Source organism: Dermacentor andersoni, chromosome 6 (assembly GCF_023375885.2).
Source record: "Dermacentor andersoni chromosome 6, qqDerAnde1_hic_scaffold, whole genome shotgun sequence".
Lineage (NCBI taxonomy): Eukaryota > Metazoa > Arthropoda > Arachnida > Ixodida > Ixodidae > Dermacentor > Dermacentor andersoni.
In genome coordinates this window covers 857,159-877,583 of record NC_092819.1, presented here as the reverse complement: position 1 = coordinate 877,583, position 20,425 = coordinate 857,159, and the positions used below count along the sequence as shown (strand labels likewise).

The following is a 20,425-nucleotide window of genomic DNA, read 5'->3' as shown; positions in this document are numbered from 1 at the left end:
GCGCTATGCGGGAAAAACATCAGGGGACGCGCGAGAGTCGCGCATCCCCACAACTGATGACAGCCAGCCAGCAATTAACAAGCCTGCTCGTGAACAAAGAAGCCGAGTTTGCTCTTGTCTTTTTTCCTCTCCGTTCCTTTTTTTCAATTGGCCGATTCTATGGAGATTTTTACAATCTCTTCTGTTTTAGAAAATTGTGGAGCAACTGTATATACAGTACAACGCCATCATATGAGCAGCATTTGTGCCAGTTTTTTATTCTGTGTTATCTTTTCTATATCATAGATTCTTTTCTACCTTGAAAAGAGGCATATCCCTTTTTGTTTTCTTTATTGCGATAACTACATTTGCTGAACTACACTGAAGCAGGGGGTGCATGATTCATTCAAAAGAAGAAAAGTACGATAGAAAAGAAAAATACAATAAAGTTTTTGACAGGGGACATGAATACAATTAAGGCAAATCAGCTCTGTGGAATTGTGCAAGGTAGAGGAAGTATCATGAGGGTGCATTAATCGACAAGTGTTGTCGATTAATTCGCCCTTGCACTGCAATCTGCTAGCCCCCTGGTTAGCTCAGATGGTAGAGCAACCGCCTCGGAAAGGCGTTGACCTCTGGTTTTTATCCCGGGCCAGGACGAATTTTTTCTCAACTGCAAAGCATTCTTTCTGAGAAACTTGTGTGGGTTTCTTTGGAGCTTCATGCTACATTCGAGTGGGTGACAATTTTTCATTTTCATAAATACAATTCACGAAAAAAATTTTAAAAATTCACCTTGCTCGACATCTCTTTCCTGTTCTCACCATGAATACAATTCAGATGCTACAGTACGATTCAGTACAATTCAGTACAGTTCAAGTTAAGGTAAACATACCGCAGACATTTTGCTCGTGCACATGATTTGCCCGTGCACATGAATTTCATAGAGCCGGCTGTACAGTTTACAGTGAATTGTGAAAATTATGTTTCTCTCCCTTTCTTAGATGTCCTTGTGAAAAGAGAGCAAGTGAACAATGCCTTTTTCGTATTAAAAAAACCGACACATGCAGAATGGTCTTTACTTTAATTCTAATCACCCTGCCTGCCACAAGTTTTCTGTTGTCAGAAGCCTTATCAAGAGAGCTGCAAGAACTTGTTCATCTCCGCACCTCGAGAAGGAAGAAAAGAGCACAGTGATCCTTGAGCCTTGAGATGAACAGTTACACAAAGGAATTTATTCACCGCGCCCTCCACCGACAAAACGTGAATGAAAGGAAGACAGTGACTACCTTACCACCCAGGCAACGGCGCCATGTCTTAATACCATGTGTTTAAGGCATCAGCGAGACATTAGCCTGTGTGCTGTGAGGGGCAGGGGTTGACATCGCTCATGAGCCTCTCTCAATGGTTATTAGTCCCCTCCTTCGTCCAAAAAACCACATTCCTGTCGAAAAGGTGCAGGGAATTGTGTACAAAATTACCTGCACTGAGTGCTCCGCATTGTGTATTGGCAAAACTAAGAACTTCCCAAAAAAATTCGTCAGCACAAGAATGACATTCGCCACCTAAACAGAGAACACAGTGCTGTGGCAGAACACTGCAAGCTTTTTGATTACCAGATTAGCCCTAACAGTGCTGTCATCTTGGAGACAGAAAACAACCACCGGTGGTAGCTCTTTTCGGAATCCTGGCACATCCAGAAGACATTGGGTAACATCAATAATTCATCAGGAACACTTCCCGCCGTTTAATCTCACGGTATATGAAAAATGTCTGCACACCTGTCAAAGCATCAAAAATGCATATAAGCACTGCTATGCTTTATGCCATCTCACCCCTGAAGAAGAAGCTGGTCAGGCTCCAAAACGTCCGGTTTTTAAAATAAATTTTGTTTGAAGTTTTTCTTCTCTTTAACTCAATTCAAGTATACAGTGAAAAAAAAAGAAAAAGCATTTAACAGGGAACATGAATGCAGTTCAAACACAAGTAGAAAATAATCAATGTTTGCACAGCTGCAATTGCAACACATTGTGGAATATATGCTGGAAAGCAGGGACAACCGAGCTATTAACAATCATGTGACTAAAGGAATTCAGATCTCCATTTGTAGTATGTTTTTTTAGGTGCTGCAGTAAATGCATTATCAGAAGCACGAACAGGAGTGTCAGTAATTTTATTCCAATCATTTTTGCTACAGGTAAAAAATAGCTATGGGAAAATCGAAGTACAGCAATGATATCTGCTTAATTTACGGCTATGACGTTACCTATGTGATACCTAAGTAGGTAGCTTAAGGTATGTTAACTTATCAGTTCCTGTAATTTCATAAGCAATCTGATTAAAAGAGAGAGCCTGAAAAATGTATGGCAGCTTTTCAGTGGTTCTCATGACAGGGTATTCTTTATTGCTGTGATACTTATGTTAGAGTGATACGAGCTAATGATGAAGCCTGCTGATAGGTTTTGAATTGCCTTTAATTTTATAGTAGTTTATTTGTGTTCGGGTCCCATATCGCAGCGGTATACTCGAGAATGGGTCTTATGTTGGCAGTATATAAAATTTGCTTGAGGTCTAAACTTTTGTTATATATTTCTTAACGGATATAGATTTCATCTGCCCATGCCAGGTTAAATCTGAGGAGAAGGTTGTTTATTCAGCCCCACTGCTGAAATCAGTAAATTGTATGTTGAATTCAACTTTGTCTGTTTTTTATTCTGCAGTTCTTTGAGTGCTCTTTTGGTAGAAATTATGAGGGTATCTATCTTCAAATGTTATTTTTATCTCCAAAGCATTCTTTGTCATTCCCACCACTGCTCTCGAAATGAATGAGCGGTATGTATGCTTTCTGGTCCCTCTTGACTCACATTTTGTGCCTTTCCTTCAGGATGGCCTTTTTTGAGCAGAAGGGGAGGCTTGTGGCTCCAGGTGACTTGGTGAATGAGGTCAAGTCTCATTACATCTCCCAAGTTGTGCAGCAGTGCTATGTCCTCATCTTTGGCCTGGATGTGCTTGGCAATCCCTACGGTCTTGTGAAGGATTTCACCAAGGGCTTTGGAGACTTCTTCTATGAACCCATTATGGTCAGTGCTTTTCTCTTTCTCTGCTTGAGCTGGTCTCTCTGCTGTTAGGACACAGCTCACTTTAAGGGTCTTGAAAGTAAAGCAAAGGCAAAATGAGTAATTAGTGCTCTGAAAAAACAACTGGGTTTTAATAAGCGAGGATATAGTGCAAACATGAGAGAAACATTTAAACCAGCTCATAACAACATGTAACCTCCTGGCAACTATCTGTCAAGTATATTCAATGACTGCTAATAAACAGGACATTAGGTTTATTTTAAAACGTAATAAAATTAACCTTTTCAATGTTGGGTATTTTCAGAGGTGATGCACCGCCAGCTTCTGTATTTTTTTTCTCTGATATTATTAAAGGTACACGACAGTTAATTTTTGGTTATGCAGAAGGGAAAAAGTGACACACGGCTTACAATGCAGTCTTGGCAAGCATGCCACTGAGTGTCAGCAAAAGTTATTATAACTGAGTGAACAGCAACTACATCTATTGTGTTTCTTCTCTCTTTGGATTTCTTTTTCAGATAAATTAGATTTTTTCTGCAAGGTACTTTCAGCTGTGCACTTGATGATCGAGCTTCAAGGTTATTGTAGCCTAATCTTTTATAATGGGTTTTTCGACATTGTGAAGCATAGAAAATAAGATGTTTTATTTTTTGGTCAAGACTAGTTTACGACATTGACCTTCAAGATTTGCCATTTGTTGTCCTTGTGCATGTTCATGACAAAGTTCTTTTTAATGTCTGCAAGGTGCCATTTATGAAGGAAATACCTTATCATAATTCTGTTGTGACCGTGAGATTTTGTGTTTACGAATGCTGGAACCTGAACACTTCTAGTGAAAGACGATTTTCTGCAATCTTGCACATACTTGGTGCAGATGATCATAAAAGCGAATGTGGGGTAAAGGAAGTGCAGGAATGGACACCTCGAGGCACAGCACTGCTTGCCTTACACTCTAGTGATGCCACTCCTTAAAGTGGTTGTCTTTATGTGTATGCCTGGTGCAGCTGTACAATATTAAACTTCCTAATGATATTCATGTAAAAACATGAATTGCTGTCTGACATTTGCCAGGGAGTCCATCTCTGCCTTCTCTTGAGAAAACTTGGGACAATTCTAGAGCACTGTGCAGCATGTCGTCATTGGGGAGGATAAAGTGGACTGCACCAAAATGGTGCATTATAGTTTTTATCTCTCGGAAAAGGAACCAAACCAGAACAAAATCGGAGTGTGTTGAACCTGAATCAACCCCCCCCCCCCCCCCCCCCCCGATTCAACGCTCCTCTCTCATCTGCTAATCCCTTCAAGAGGGTCATGTTATCATTGAATGGGACAGAAATTGCACATTTGTCTTGCATTTATTAACATGAGTGACATATGGAGAACAAGAGAGTACTGGCTGAAACTGGGCACATATGACCCTTCCAAGGACTGTGTCACAAATGGTATGACTTCCAAAAGCAACACTGTGTTTAGCAAGCGTGTTGCTTTTTGGGGTTATTTGGGACTGGCTCACTTCTCTATGATTCTGTCATGGTGAATTAAAGTTGCCTGCTTGCTATTGAGACAAATGCAATAAAGAAAGCCGACAATAACAAAGTTCACCTCTGCAACCATCTGAGTTGTGAACAATGGAGAAACATTAGGCCTTGTTATACATAGCAGCAGTTTGAATATCACCTTTTTTTTTTTCCTTTTTTCATTCCCTTTTTTTTTTTCAGGGATCTATTCAGAGCCCAGACGAGTTTGCTGAAGGTCTGTCAAGAGGAGCACAGAGCCTGATGGGTCACGTCATTGGTCAGTGACCTAAAATGCATAAGCAAAAGGTTATTCTTGCTCATGTTGTGCAGCACCTTTTTTATTTCAGGAAGCTCTGCTGGTTCCATCGCCCTGATCACAGGATCCCTGGGGCAAGTTCTGGCTGTGCTTTCCTTTGATGAAGATTACCAGAACGTAAGTGTACATGTGGTTGGCTTGATTTCACCACAGCCATTTCTTAAGTCCTTGTTGTATGGTCTCTTTTGATGCAAGTTTACATAGACTTAAGTCTCTGGTGATTTTTGTCAGACATTTAATACATAGGGTAACAGCTGGCACAAATTTCAGACATTGAAGGATGCAAAAGAAGGTTTGTACTTTATTCTACCACTACCACAGTGTAAATTGCAGAGCCGTACTAATCATATTTTTTTCGTTCACCCTGTGCCTCACTACTTCATTTCCCGTCTCCAACAATGCTACTCAGTATGCAGTCTCACATTTGTACTATGACCAATGCCACCAGCGTGTTATGCCGTCTTAATTTGGAACACTCAAATTTTCTGGAGCCATCCTGGAAAGTTTATGTGGATCCCGCACACTGCAGAAATCGATTTAAGCTAAGCTTTCCTTGGTGTTTATGAGAAATGCCATGTTTTTTTAGTGACCTTTGCATGTACAGATTACACAGTGAAGTTGTACACATATTCACCAGGATACATTCAGCATAAATTAGTGGTACTCCAGTGCCGTAGCAACATCCAAGAGGAACCGGAGTCTGTCACACAGACTTCATACCAAACTAAACTCATCCTGCACCAAGTGTTTCCCAAACATACGTCTTGTTCGCATGCATTCATGAGACGATCCAGTTCGGCTCCTGTCTTATTGATATGTATTGACAATGCCCAGCTTCCTGTTTACAAGCAAATGTGCAATCATGTTCCAAGCCATTCTTCACTGCTTGTCGACATTGCTTCATTTTGTGTTACTGAGCAAAATGTTCACAGTACTTGTTGATGCTCATTGTTACCACTTTGCATTTCCTCATTCTAAACCATGTTTCGCTGCTTATCAAAAACATTCCTGCTTCGATTGATGCTTCTGAGCCGTCATCTCCTCTGCACTCAGCGCATGTTTTGACCTATTTTGGTTGTGTTGGGTCTCACGTCTGCACTCGGTGTAAAGCCCATGGTTAGCCTGGGCTGCCTCTGTTTTCATTATCTTCAGCATTGGTTGTGGGGTTCTCACCTGTGCTCTTGGGACAAAGGAATGACAACACAGTAGTGCAAACAATCACAATTAAGGGCATTTATTGCACCTTTCATAGATCAATGCTTGCTAGCCAATCACTACCCATAAAATATGCCGATGGGTGCGCGACAAATCGCGGAAGTCCAACTGTCCGTGACCGGATAACGAGCGAATATGTTCTCCCCCTGCTGGGCACCAACGCCTGGTTGTTCGTGCGTATGGTCATGCGAATGGTGGCGTGTTCGAATGATCGTGTTCGTCCATGGGTAGGCTTCGCAAGACGGTCTCGCAGAAGCATGGATCGGCGCACATGCAGAACGTCCGCTCCGCTTGCCGATCCCGTGCCAAAGAGGAAGAGCCTTCTCCTTTCCGCGCCCAAGTAACCCCACCGTTAGGTGGCGTTAGCAGAGCCACACTTGCGCCATCTCTCGCAATGCGCGTCAACCACACCTACTGCTGCGGGTACCAGGCCACGCGGCGAAGCCAGTTTATAGGAGCTATGCGGGAAAACAACATATCAGGGAACGTGTGAGAGTTGTGCACCCCCACACGGTGTATACTGGCTCTGGTTGCCTCGAACCACCTCAGTTTGAACTATATCTGGGACCACCCCATTGCGCAAGACAGCAGCAAGCACCCACAAAGGGGAGGAAGAGGCTAAAAATCTTTTAACCTCTTCTAGCTGTGCCATGTATTGGGCTGTTGATCCATTCATTTCTGGTAAAAATAGCCAAAAGCAATCTCAGCTCATCGCAATACTTTTTATTTACGTGCATTTTTCAGTTTTCGTCAACATTATTTTAGAGTGCAGCTTTTAGGCACCCGTTCCTGCGTTGACTGTCAGCATTGGCGTAACCAGCGAATGAGTTGAGGCAAAGCACAAAAAAACACGAGGACAAGAGAAGGAATCGAAGCCACATCGTTTCCTTATCTTGTCCTCATGTTTTTTTGTGCTTTGCCTCAAGTTATGTAGTACCAACTGGGCCACCAGTCTGTTCTCTTGAGTGAATGAGCACAGCGAAGGATGAAAGGGTGAATGTGGAGCAAAGTGGGGTATGAGAAACAGTGAGAGTGAAGAGAGTGCTAGGAGGAAAGTGGAGGAAAAGGGTGCTGTGGAAGCATGAGGAGAAAAGCAAAGGAGGAGAGTGGGGCAAAAGGGTGAGGAGGAAAGCGGAGTGCCACACAAAATGTGCTTCACGGCAGTGACCAGGCATGTGGCAAGCACATTCACCAATGCCACATATGGAAACAAAGTGCTGGCATGGGCATCGAACCCACTGCATATGGGCTACTTCGCCTGCGCTGCTGCTCCTAAAAAATGCCCTCCGCACGAGCCACACATTCTTGTGCGCGCTTTCCTTCTGAACAATGAGCGACGCAACCGATGGAAATGCTTCGTCTGCCGCTACTGCTAAATGAGCTGCCCGAGGAGAGGCTCCGTGCCGCCACAGAGGGGATCCTGTCATTTAGGATCAAATTCTTTGCCACAATATATTGCAAATTCAAAACCCCTAAACAGCTGCACACAAAATTCGCATTAGGGAGTATCATAATATTTGGTGAATTTTTTGTATAGTACTGTTCACTATTGCAATAAAATAGTTGAGGTTTTTTATAAATAAATGCTTCAAGTAGTTGTCCCTTTTTCTTTTTTTTCAAGTATACTATAATAAAAAAATTACCATGCATATGTGGGAAATGGTGATCGGTGCTAAGTAGAATTGTAGCGGAAATAGCTTGAGAAACAAGGACCGAGCCACAACGCAAGTGCTGACTATCACCTGGTGGTTTATTTGACGGAAGGAAATATATGCAAGAAAAAGGAGGGAGTCAAGAAACATGGCCAATGTCACAGAAGAACTAAAGTTCTGAGTTAATGAGGCAACAAATGAGGCAAGAATTATGGCCGAACAGCCAGCTAATAGCGCAAACTGCATCTATCGCACTGGCAAACTGAAAGCTAGAAGCAACAGAGGAAACCAACCAAAACAAAAAAAAAGGGTAAGGATAACAGCCAACACATGTGAACAAAAACCCTTTGCAGGGGCAGGCATTTGGGGTGTTGTGAAACTACATACTGTCGGGTTCTCACCCATGCTGTTGGGACAAAGGAACGACAACACAGAAGTGCAAACAATCACAAGGGCATTTATTGTACCTTTCATAGACTAATGCCTGCTAGCCCAGTTGCTATCCGCAAAATATGTCGATGGGCACGCGACAAATCGCAGAAGTCCTACTCACCGCGACCGGATAATGAGCAAATATGTTCACCCCAAGCTAGACACCAACGCCTGGTCATTCGTGTGTACGGTCACACGAACGGTGGCGCATTCGAACGAGGCCTCGAGAGACGGTCTCACAGAAACATGGATCGGCGCACATGTGGAACGTCCGCGTCGCTTGCCAACGCCGAACCAAAGAGGAAGAGCATTCTACTTTCTGCGCCCAAGTAACCCCGCTGTTAGGTGGCATTAGCAGAGCCACACTCGCACCACCTCTCGCAACGCGCTTCAACCACACCGACTGCCGCAGGTACCAGGCCACGCGGCGAAGCAGGATTACAGGAAACAGGAGCTATGCGGGAAAACAACATATCAGGAGACGTGTGAGAGTCGCGCATCCCCACATCCCCGCAACCTTAAATCACTACATATTGCCATGAAACATGTCACACGATCTAACATCAACGTGTGCTTCCCGAACAAGGTAGTACGTGCAACAGTGGCCGTGCTGAGCAAATGTCCACACGCTGTTCATAACATGCGAGCCGACATTGTCCTTGGCTACACCACTAGTGTCCGCTGGTCACAGCAGCCACCCTGCAGACTCGATGGCACGATTCCTGGCCTGAACTACGGAAACGGCGACGCAGTAGTCGGTACGAGCAAGCGTCACTCGCGCCGACGCGCCCTGCTGGCGAGAGCTGCAGTAGCTGTTGGTGACCACTGGCTACCACGAAGAGTTTTCGTGGTTTCCTGTCAGTCCATCTGCCCAGTGCTGTCTGGAGAGGAGGGGCAAGGGGGAAACACCTAAAACATGTAATGTGGGATGAGGACCTAAATCTCCCTTGCTCCTCGTCACCACCACGCCACCCTCCACCTCTCAAATAGTTCCACCGCTGTCCTTCTTATAGAAAGGATGTGCTGCAGTACCCAATAGTGCCTCCCATTCGACTTTTCTTTACCATGATGGTAATTTGGTCGGGGAGGATGAGTCCGATAGCAGATGATGATGAGTCTGATGGCAGAGTGTAGGCTGGAAAGGAAAGAAGACGTCACACATGCTTTTGTCCGCATGCCGTGGGGCATTGAATCTTCACTGTTCGTGCTAGGGTTGTGGAAGACTGAAGGGGGAAGTTCGAGAGCAGGACACAAAGGCCTGTCTCCAGGGCCCATTCCTTCCTAGTGGCTGCACACCCTCGCGCGTGCTCGACAGAAAATGTAGGTCAGACTGGCTGCCAAACTTTCCAGAAAGAAGTAGAAAAAGGTGACTCAGAGGCAACAGAGGGTGCGTAACTTCGCCCGCGCTAGGAGTCGCCCTCTCCCCTTCGTTCTTGCGCTCAGCGTCAACGAGGCAAAAGAAAAATCAAGAACCTCCCATAACAGACGATTGCTCCTAGCCAATTGGAAGACAAGACCGGAACGGCAGAAGGAGTGAGTTTGTACTGGGAAGAAGGGAATTTGTACAAGGAACTCTATGCATATGTGAACGCCTGCTTTGGCACTAGTAACAGATGCGGCGTGCGTCTGTAAAAGGAAGTTGATCGCAGGCTGCGATTCAGCCCCGAGCTGCCAGTTAAGCTTGCATAAACCCGCCTGCTGAGGAGCTCCTGGGGAACGCACCACTCTCGACCAGCCACGGATCATCCAGGCAGCATGCGCCAGTCATCGGGACGGCTACCGTTGGACACCTGCGGTCGCGTCGGACTGACGAAGTGCCCAGTGAACAATTAGCATCCATTCATGCGAAAATGCTCAGTCGGAAGCATCAAAGTGGTGTGTCTAAACGAAAGGCGAAGCTAGAAAGAGAAGAGTGTGAAAAGACGCTACCAAAGATGACAAAGTACCTACTGAATGCAGCTTCCGCGGAGCAGTATGATCGCTCTGCGGGTGGCATCGTCAGTACATAAATGGCAACAAATGGGAAATACATCCGATTTAATTTGGATGTATTTCCCATTAACAAATAGGATGTATTTCCCATTTGTTGCCATTTATGTACTGACGATGCCACCCGCATAGGTGGCGAAACGTCAATGTTGTTTATTTTTCGTTGAGTAAAGCCAGTGAAAACAACACTTTGAAGCTTTGAGAAAGGCCCATTGTATTTTCAAAATCGGACAGAAAATGTTCCATCTTCCAACAGGCAATACAAAACTCAGAAACGTTATATGTCAGCTCATCTTTTTGTGTAAAAGGCTGTAAATGAGGAGGCGTATCAGCGACACTGGTTAATGTACTCGGAGTTCAAAGGTTCCGTTTACAGTTTCATGTGCAAACTATTTTCGATTTCAAGCAACCCCTGTGCTTTCTCCATGCACGGCTTTTTTTATTGGAAAAGAGTAGAAGAAAAGGTTTGCACATATGAAAATAGCGTCAAGCACTGGAACTACGTGGCAGCATGGCTCGCCTGCTTTAACTCGAGCAGCACAATTGACAAGGAGCTGGTTAAGCATCTTGTCACTGAGACCGTTTACTGGACAGAGGTGTTGAAGTGTGTAGTCGTACTTAAGCTTCTAACTGAGCGCAACCTAGCGTTTAGGGGCAGTGAGGAGATTTTTGGTTCACCGAGAAATGTCAATTATACGGGAGTGCTTGAGGCCATTGCCAAGTTTGATCCCTTTCTAGAGGAGCACATCAAACGCTATGGGAACAAAGGAAAAGGTCACCCATCGTATCTGTCAAAACCATTTGTGATGAATTTATTGAGCATATGGCAAAGGCTGACAAGGAATGTCTTATTGACGAAGTGAAATGCGCAAAATACTTCTCTTTAATTGTTGATTCGACTCCAGACCTTACTCATCTTGATCAGCTGTCAGTTGTTTTACGATACTATTTAAATGGGAAAGTATATGAATGCTTTCATCGATTTGTTTCAATTGAATCGCATACCGGCTTGTATCTTTTTGATACCGGGTTGTCCCTCTTGACGGCCTATGGCATCTCAATTGATGATTGTAGGGGCGAAGCTTATGATAATGCAAGTAATATGTCAGGAAAATACAAAGGACTGCAAGCTCAAATCAGACACCTGAACGAGTTCACAGTCTACGTCCCGTGTGCTGGTCATTCACTGAGCTTTGTTGGCACGTGTAGCGTTGACAGTTGCGTTGAGGCAGTCAAATTTTTCACTGTAATTCAGAGACTGTATGTGTTCTCTACTGCCTCACCTAAGCGATGGAGGTATATTTTGGACAGCATGGGTGGGACTGGCCAGCAGCTTGTTTTGAAAAGTCTCTCTGAGACCAGGTGGTCAAGACACGCTGAATCACGTATGGCCATTCTGAAAAATGTTGATACAGTCTTGTGTTGCCTTGAAGCTATATCAAAGAATGAGGAAGAAAACGGTGACACTAGGAACAAAGCACACTCTGTCTTCTAGAAAATGACAAAACTAGAGACTACATTCATGGTGATTTTCTAGAGTGAAATCTTGGAGCGCTTTGACAAGACGAGCGTAGCACTTCAGAAACCAGGCCTTGACATTTCAACTGCGGTAGAGCTGCTGAGCTCTCTTGAAGGCTTTGGTAATTCTTTGCGACCTCTCTTTGATACCTTCGAAGAGAGAGCATGCACGCTAAGTACCAATCAGTGTTATCAGGATGAGGGCAAACGCATCGTTTTGAGTAAGCACCCAGACAGAAAAAGCGATAGTGCGCTACCATGTAGAAAAGAGTTTATCGTAGAGACCTACAATGTCGTACTTGACAGTCTAGGCTCTGCTTTGCGAGTGCGAAAGGCTGCCTACACTGAACTCTGTGAAAGGTTCGGATTCCTAAAATTGCTGACAGAAGTTGGGAGCAAGGCCTCTCTGGCACAGCAGGCTGAGAAGTTGGTGAAAACCTTCAAAAATGATTTCGAGCCAGCATTTTCCACTGAAACCGTTCAGTTTGTGAACTTTCTGCACAACTCTGTGTGCCAGGACACGAGTCCCTCGGGAATAATGAAGTTGCTGCATGAAAGAAAGTTATTTATGTGTTTTCGAACCTTTCTATTGCTTTGAGAATGTGCTTAGCATACCCGTGGCAAACTGTGAGACCAAACGATTGTTTTCCAAGTTGTCGCTGATAAAAAATTGCCTTTGTTCGAGCCTCCTTGACGACAAGGTGAACTCGCATGCTATCATGTCCATTGAAAGTGACCTCTTCCGTGATCTATCCTTCGAACAGACTATATCTTATTTCACCAAAGCAAAGGCGCAAAAGAAGCCATTTTAAAAGAGGACTGTTTGCAATATACATGAATAGTTCCAATAAGTTCGTTGTGTCGCCTCTGAGCCTCCACGTTGCCAATGAAACGCTGAGCAGTGTAATTCAAGATATGCAAATGTTCTTTGTTCGTCTCTTGTTTGTTCTTGTGATATTTAGCATGCTTATAAAGAACTGTATTTTTGTTGTTTTTGATTGTGCCACGTTTATTTGGTGTCATCCTTGCTTGTCTTACCTTTAACGAAAATATTTTCAAATAATGTTTTGTAATTACTGTTGGTAATTTTCATCTGTATTCTAGAGCATTTTTATGGTGCTTGTATTGCGTTAAGTATTGTATATATATCTACTGCATATTTATAGAGTAACATGTATAACGATTACTGCAGTCTGATGCTTGAATTCTAATAAAAAATGTTTTGGATACAACCATGCATCGCCTCATGCGATTAAACTTAGTGATGCAAACAAAGCCTAGCTTCAGAAGCATCGACATCTGAGCTGCGTTGTCTTTTCTACGTTCTTGTTCGTCTTGAGTGCACTAAACTTTTCCTTAAAGCCTATCTTTCGCTGAAAACAGAATGCAGATTAATCATAAAGTGAACATATGTGTTGGTGTTTACAACGTACAGTACGCGTTTCAAGCTAGTTTTGTTGTTTTACTTATAATAATAACAATAATAATAATTCCATTGATTGCACTTCGTTCTTTTTAATTTGGTGGAACTAAAATTAAACATGGCATAGTTCCAGTAGTGTAGCAGGTGACAGGGGGCGGGGGGTCAGTTTAGGGAAAGGGGGCCTGCATGCGCATTAGCCCAGGGCCCCCATTTTTCTTATTCTGGCCCTGGAGGGAAGCAAAGTGCAACACCTCAACACCACGGTCCACCAGGTTGTGTCCCTCCAAGTGTGACAGGCAGCTTCATAAAGCCTTAGGCCTAAAGCGTCGCTACCCTAACAACAACCGGCATCCAAAAAACAACACCCAAAATGGGTCCAAAACAAGCAGCCGCGAGGAGACATCAGCTCTGTTAGGTGGTCCTACCCCGCATGGTGCACACAGCATCCGAGTTGACGGCACGCATTGTCCCAGACGTTGTCGGAGCGCCCGGTGCCAGGCAGCGATACCAGTCAGCCGGTAACGGCACCCGTGGCCCGCAGCCACCCGGCTCCCAGAGCCGCGACTTCATCAGAGTCAAAGAGATAGAAGAAGCTATTTACATAAGAAATTCAGACCACCCATGACGCTTCCGTACTCACTCACTTCGGGCTTGCCAATGCTCCACGGGCGCTAAGCCTTGCTCTCCCGGGATGTAGACCACGTGGCTCTCGTACCGACGAATGTCATTTAAAAAAAATTATTTGTGAAAAGGCTTAGCATGTTGAAAAGTTCAAACACACTACAGCCACCGTCGCCTCGCCCAAGAACGCACGCCGCCGGCACTAGCGATCAAAATCCATGCTAGCCCTATGCTTCGGTTCAAACAAAGGTCTCGAACGAAACAAAACTTACAACTATCATCCGATGCCCCAAGAGGTCCACGTTGGGCGGCCAGATGTTCTCAACCGTGCTCTTGGGACAAAGGAACGACAACACAGAAGTGCAAACTATCACAAAGGCATTTATTGCACCTTTCATAGACGAATGTCTGCTAGCCCAGTTGCTATCCGCAAAACATGCCGATGGGCGTGCGACAAATCGTGGAAGTCCGACTCACCACGACCGGATAATGAGCGAATATGTTCGCCCCAAGCTAGACACCAACGCCTGGTCATTCGCGCGTATGGTCACACAAACGGAGGCGCGTTCGAACGAGGCCTCACGAGACGGTCTCATAGGAGCACGGATCGGCGCACGTGCGGAACTTCCGCGTCGCTTGGCGATCCCGAACCAAAGAGGAAGAGCCTTCACCTTTCTGCGCCCAAGTCACCCTGCTGTTAGATGGCGTTAGCAGAGCCACACTCACGCCATCTCTCGCAATGCGTTTCAACCACACCGACTGCCGCGGGTACCAGGCCATGTGGCGAAGCCGGATTACAGGTGACAGGAGCTATGCGGGAAAACAACATATCAGGGGACGCGTGAGAGTCGCGCATCTCCACAATACCCAAGCACATGAGGGTTGGACCCTCCCGCGTCTAGCCGTGCATGGCTTAGCTGTGTTCAAGGAAAAGGGATCCTGGGGGTTGAGCCGAAGCCGGGGTTTTGGACCTTTAAGGCCCCTCGGTGGAGGCAACACACTTCTTTCGCCTCCGCTTCACGTAGATGGCACCCCCGGACTGACCCCACCTGGGGAAAATCAGTGGTCGCCTTTTCCTGTCCCTCTCCTCAATCTATTGCTGTCCTATCAACTTACCTCTTTTGTTTTGTCATCTCTTTTCTTCCCACTTTTTCTGTTTCTCCCAGGCAGCTTGGGTTAACCTGGTGCAGTGTATGAGTGTGGCACATCGAGTTATAACAGCGATGCACACATGGTGTGTACAAGTCATTGCTCTGTCAAACTTGTAGCACCCCCTTGTTGGGCTCATTGGTGGGTCGTTGCCATTGCTGCCAAAGTAATTGCATCCAGCATGCATAGAGCATCTTTCCCTTTGTTTCCTGATCGTACCGCTGCAACGCACGGAAGGCTCCCTGAAATTTTTGTTCAACACGAAGAATCTTTCCCACAATAGCACGTAATCCACAGCGATGAAGCTGAAAAACCAGTAAGAGTTATCTCACCTTTCCTTGTATCGAAATCCCTAACAAACACCACTGAACTTGGCTATAAAGCTATAGCCAGATGGCAAGCGGCGACCTCCTTCTTGAGGTTAGTGACAAGTTGCAACATGAAAAGCTTGCAATACTCACAGCCTTTGCTGTCATGCCAATAACAATGACCCCACATTGTTAGACTTGCTAGAACTAACCAAAGTAGAACTGTTGGAAGGCTGGCAAGACCAAAGTGTCATTGCGGTAAAACGAATAAAAATCAGGTGAGGAAACAACGAAAGCCCAACAAAGCATCTGAGGTAATTACATTTTCCTCTAGTACTCTACCAGACACTCTCGAGACAGGCTATACTAAAACCCGTGTTAGACCCTACATCCCTAATCCTCAATGGTGTTTCAAGTGCCAGAAGTATGGCCATGGCTCACAAAGGTGCCAAGGTCAACTCACCTGCGCAAAATGTGGTGACAAAGGTCACCCCTCCGATAAATGTTCTGGCACATCGTACTGTGTAAAATTTGAAGGCGACCACTTGGCATATTCCTGATTCTGTGAAACATGGAAAAAACAGAAAGAAACAATTATGTTGAAAACAAAAAAATATCTCATTCAAAGAAGCCAGAAAAATTTGCTCAGTTTTTCGCAGTACAGCTTAAGCAGATGTGGTGCGTCAGGGGCAGCACTGCGTTGGCATCTGTCACTTTCCCAGCCTGAGCACAGCAAGTGTTCGGATGTGGCTCCTGCCCCCATGGTGGCAGTGGGTAAAACTACTCCACCGACCCAGCAGAAGAGCTCGGCGACTCTTGGGCCTTCGGGCTACAAGGCCTCTACTCATCAGTCTAAGCCTAAAACACAGAACAAGCCGTCTGCAAGTCGGCATCCAGCCTCTCTCGGGAGCCAATGGATGCAACACCGGCACACAGGTGCCGAAAGAGCAGCACGGTTCTCTCGACCATGCCAAAAAATACAAACAAAGATCATGGGTGCAGGCAAGGACACATGAATATAAATTTCAATTTATCCTTAACTCACAGAACACACATTTTATAATACTACAATGGCCATGCAGAGATTCAGGAACCACCATGTTAGGACCAGCGAGAATTGACACTATATCGTGCAACCTATGACAATCAGCAAAACCCGCAGAGGGTGGATAAATCAACGGATCTCTTAGGCATGAAAGCTTTATGAAAAGGCTTTGCAATACACTACTGACATACCTTGCACATACTTTCTAGTGACAACACTAGAAAATTTAACTCAGACAAATTCCTAACATCTGCACATGCCACAATTCTCTCTTTGTATGCCTACATACATAGAAACTTGCTTATACAGATCTTGCAAACATATTCTGGGTACCTAATATGTGAATAGATGTTAGCACTGCACACTCCATAACATTACAAATGTTCAAGAATTTATCCACAGCAACTTACGAGGCGAGCTACCAAAACTGGCTTTCTTTGATGATGCAAAATTTACGCACAATAGGAATGGAGAAAAGTGACGAGAAAGTTTTACAGTGTTCATGCAAAGTATAAGGAAAACGCAAGTATCGACACCACTTGTAAAGTTAACAAGCAGATTTTCATCACGTCAGAACGATTGTATTTACAGTGTTCATGCAAAGAATAAGGAAAATGCAAGTAGTGACACCGCTTGTAAAGTTAACACAGATTTTCATCACGTCAGAATGATCGTATTTACAGTATTCATGCAAAGAATAAGGAAGAAGCAAGTAGCAACACCACTTGTAACGTTAACACACAGATTTTCATCACGTCAGAACGATCGTATTTGCGTCCATTCCTTTCATATATATATTTGCAGTTATTCTTTCTTGTGTATTTTTGTTTGTATTCCTGTGAATTGTATTATGAGCGTGACTGTAGCAGGGCCGTAAATTGCTTCCACCTGCAAAATGTTCAAACCATGCCTGACTGATCGAAGACGGCACTACTGTAGGTTAAATGAGGCATAGCATTCCTGACTTCCTAGCGTATAGGCCTGCAGCATTCCTGGGAAACTACGGGGCCAGTTCCTTCCATTTCTCCCTTCTCAATGCACTGAAATACCAGGGGACTAATCCATAATTGAGACGGCATAACTGAATTATTATCTCAATACCTGCCAATTGAGGTGTTCTCTATCCAGTTTACACATCCAAATTCCACATGTGAATTTTCTTTGGCAGTACACAATATTTCACAAAGACTGTGCAGGTGCTGTTGCCTTGTCTGGCGGAGTGACAATTACCTATTGTGGACAGGTTCACCGTTTGCCAATGTATAGCCCTTCAGACGCCTCTTGAAGCTGTGTCTGTGCAAGCAATATTGTTTAACAAGCTCATAACCATGTGCTCCATTTACATATTGCCCAATTATCAACTCACTACAACAGAATTTTACAGTCTCATTGACCAGCTCCCAGAACCATACGTGATCACCGGCAGTTTTAGTGCTCATAACACAATTTGGGGAAACTCTCAATGCGACAGCAGAGGTCGCCTAATAGAAAACTTTGTCTCCTCTGGTACCTGTCTCTTGAACAATCAATAGCCCAGGTACTATAATATACAACATAATTAATATTCCTCAATAGATTTAGCAAAGGGCTTTACAGCCATCTTTCCATATTTGGAATGGGGTGTAATGAAAAAATTCCCTTGGAATTAACCACTTCTCTGTAACACTAAAGCTGATACAGCAACATGAATGCCTTCCGAATTGTCCTCAGTGGAAACTATTTATTTATTTATTTATTTATTTATTTATTTATTTATTTATTTATTTAGGTACCCTAAAGGTCCTGAAGGGCATTACATGGGGGGGGGGGGGGAGACAATACAAAATCATTGTGTCAGATATAGCAAAACCTGAATACATAAGAAGAAAAGGTATGAGTTGGATATCATCGGCCAGCTGGGATCATTTTAAAGAAGCAAGTTATTTATCACAACATTTCATCAGTACATTTAGCATAGATGACACCTTAGCTTATTTTACCGCTTTTATAATAGACGCAGCAGAAAAATACATTCCACAGACAAATGGTATCTCATGCAAAAAACAAGCTCCTTGGTGGAATGATGACTGTAGACAGGTGCGTAAGAAATAAAACAAAGCATGTGGTATTCTCTGTTGATATCCTAATGCAGAGAACCTTATTGCACTGAAACACATTAAATCGCAGGGAAGGAGGACTCTGAAGGCAAGCAAGGAGGGCAAGCTTGGAGAGGTTTCTCTCTGCTATTAATTTGTACACACAGGAGGTGAAAGTTTGGTACAGGCTATGACTGAAGGGGCAGCAAATCCATCCACTGCCGTTGGTAAACGAACTAGGAAACAGTCTGAAGGACCAGGTCGACGTTCTTGGCGAGCACTTTGAGTGCATTTCTAGCTCTATGCGCTATTCTTTGTCTTTTCTGAAATTCAAATAAATGGAGGAACGGAAGTCACTTGACCACAAATGTAGCCCAAACAAACCTTTAAACCAGCCTTCTTGCATTGCAGAGCTGAAAGCTTCTCTGAATGCATGCCAGAACTCTGCTGCGGGTCCCGACAGAGTTATGTACGAGATGATTATATACCTTCACCAAGACATACAAATCACACTACTCCCACTATTTGATATTCTCTGGGTAGCTGGACATCTTCCATCCTCATGGAAAGAAGCTATTGTCATCTCTGTGTTGTAACAGGCTAAAGATCTGGGCTCAGTAGCAAGTTATCGTCCGACAGCATAACAAGTTGCCACTGCAAGTTGTTTGAAAGAATGATAAATCATCACCTTTTACATCACCTTGGATCAAACTGTCAAGTACATTCTTTATTTCGGGAAATCCTTGGCGCATGCACACACACGCAGTCTACATTCCGTCCCGCCGCACCGCACGTGGCTTGCTCCGCCGCTTACTTCACTCACTCCGTTTGTTGTCGCGCGCTCCTCGCATGCCGACCGCATGCACATGCCTTCCATGTTCTTCCTCCCTGCCACACACAGTTGTCTACCGTCCCATGCTTGCTACTCTACACAGTTGCCTACCGTCTCGTGCCTGCGACTGTATACCACCTGGCGTCAGCCCGGTAGCCTCACAGATCCCCCTGCTCACCTTTTATCCTGTGAAGAGGGCTTGCAAGGCACATGATAAGGGCTCAGCTGGTCTGCATTAGTGAGGCCTTTCTGTTTCCCTGTAGCCGGGTCTTTCAGTCTGTAGGTATTGCGTGCAAGGTATGCAGTCACTCTAAATGGCCCTGCGCATTGAGGGGCAAACTTGGCTGTGAATCCAATGGCTGCCTTATTAGTGGGTGCGCGTCCCGGTGAACCAAGTCTCCAACCTGGAAGGTAGCTGGAGTGTGCTTTTTGTCGTAATACTTTGCCTGGCTGGCTTTTGCCAAAGTTTGGTGGTCCCGTGCAAAGGCCCAGGCATCTCGAAGGTACCCATCCAGTTCAGCAGCTAGGGCATGAGGCATAAAAACGGGCACCCCGGTGCCAGCTGCCTGATTGTGATGGCTCCACGGGTTCTGTGGTTCTCGCCCATAGCACAAGAAGGCAGGCGAAAAAACAGTAACTACATTTTCGGATGTGCGCATTGCAAGCGCCACTTCGTGGCGCCTTTTGTCCCAGTTCCTTTGGGAAGTGCAGTATCCCACTAGGCATTGTTTAACCATTGGGTTATGGTGTTCCACAGTCTGTCCTGCTGGTCTGTATGGGACTGTGGGGCTCTCCTTGATTCCCCAGGGCTAGAGAATGCCTTTGCACAGTTTGCTTATGAATGATTTGCCATTGTCGCTAGAGATGGAGCTAGGCACACTATGCCAGCAAAAAACATTGACCATTTTATCAGTGATCAATTTGGAGGTAGGCGCACATAATGGGAAAAACTCCACAAGCTTCGTGAACTTATCCAGTACCACCAAGATGTACTTGTGGTGCCATTGTGGGCAGTGGCCCAATAAGGTCCACACTTAGCTGCTGCATTAGGTGGGTCATGAACTGTCTATCAGTACTTTTGGTTTTTGCCGATGTAACGGCAGATATTGGCACGGATACCGAGCCATGTGAACTGGCTCTTCACACATTTCCAAGTTTAAAAAAGCCTAAATGCTGACTTAGGGGGTGGTAATGCTCCATTTTAAGAGCCATGTCTTGTAATTGTTGGAGAAGCCAGGCAACTTTACGTTCACCTGCCATGTACATAAGGATACCCT

At 44.8% G+C, this 20,425-nt stretch overlaps 1 protein-coding gene across 2 annotated transcripts in view; it reads left to right on the top strand.

Annotated features, from left to right (window-relative positions):
- LOC126521192 (intermembrane lipid transfer protein VPS13A-like) overlaps positions 1–20,425 on the top strand; it is an 820,642-nt gene that overhangs the window by 654,663 nt on the left and 145,554 nt on the right. For both annotated transcript variants that reach the window (XM_050169804.3, XM_055065737.2), the window contains 3 exons: positions 2,864–3,059; positions 4,775–4,850; positions 4,921–5,006. In XM_050169804.3, coding sequence (XP_050025761.2) covers positions 2,864–3,059; positions 4,775–4,850; positions 4,921–5,006 — 358 coding nt within the window. The remainder of the gene's footprint in view (positions 1–2,863; positions 3,060–4,774; positions 4,851–4,920; positions 5,007–20,425) is intronic.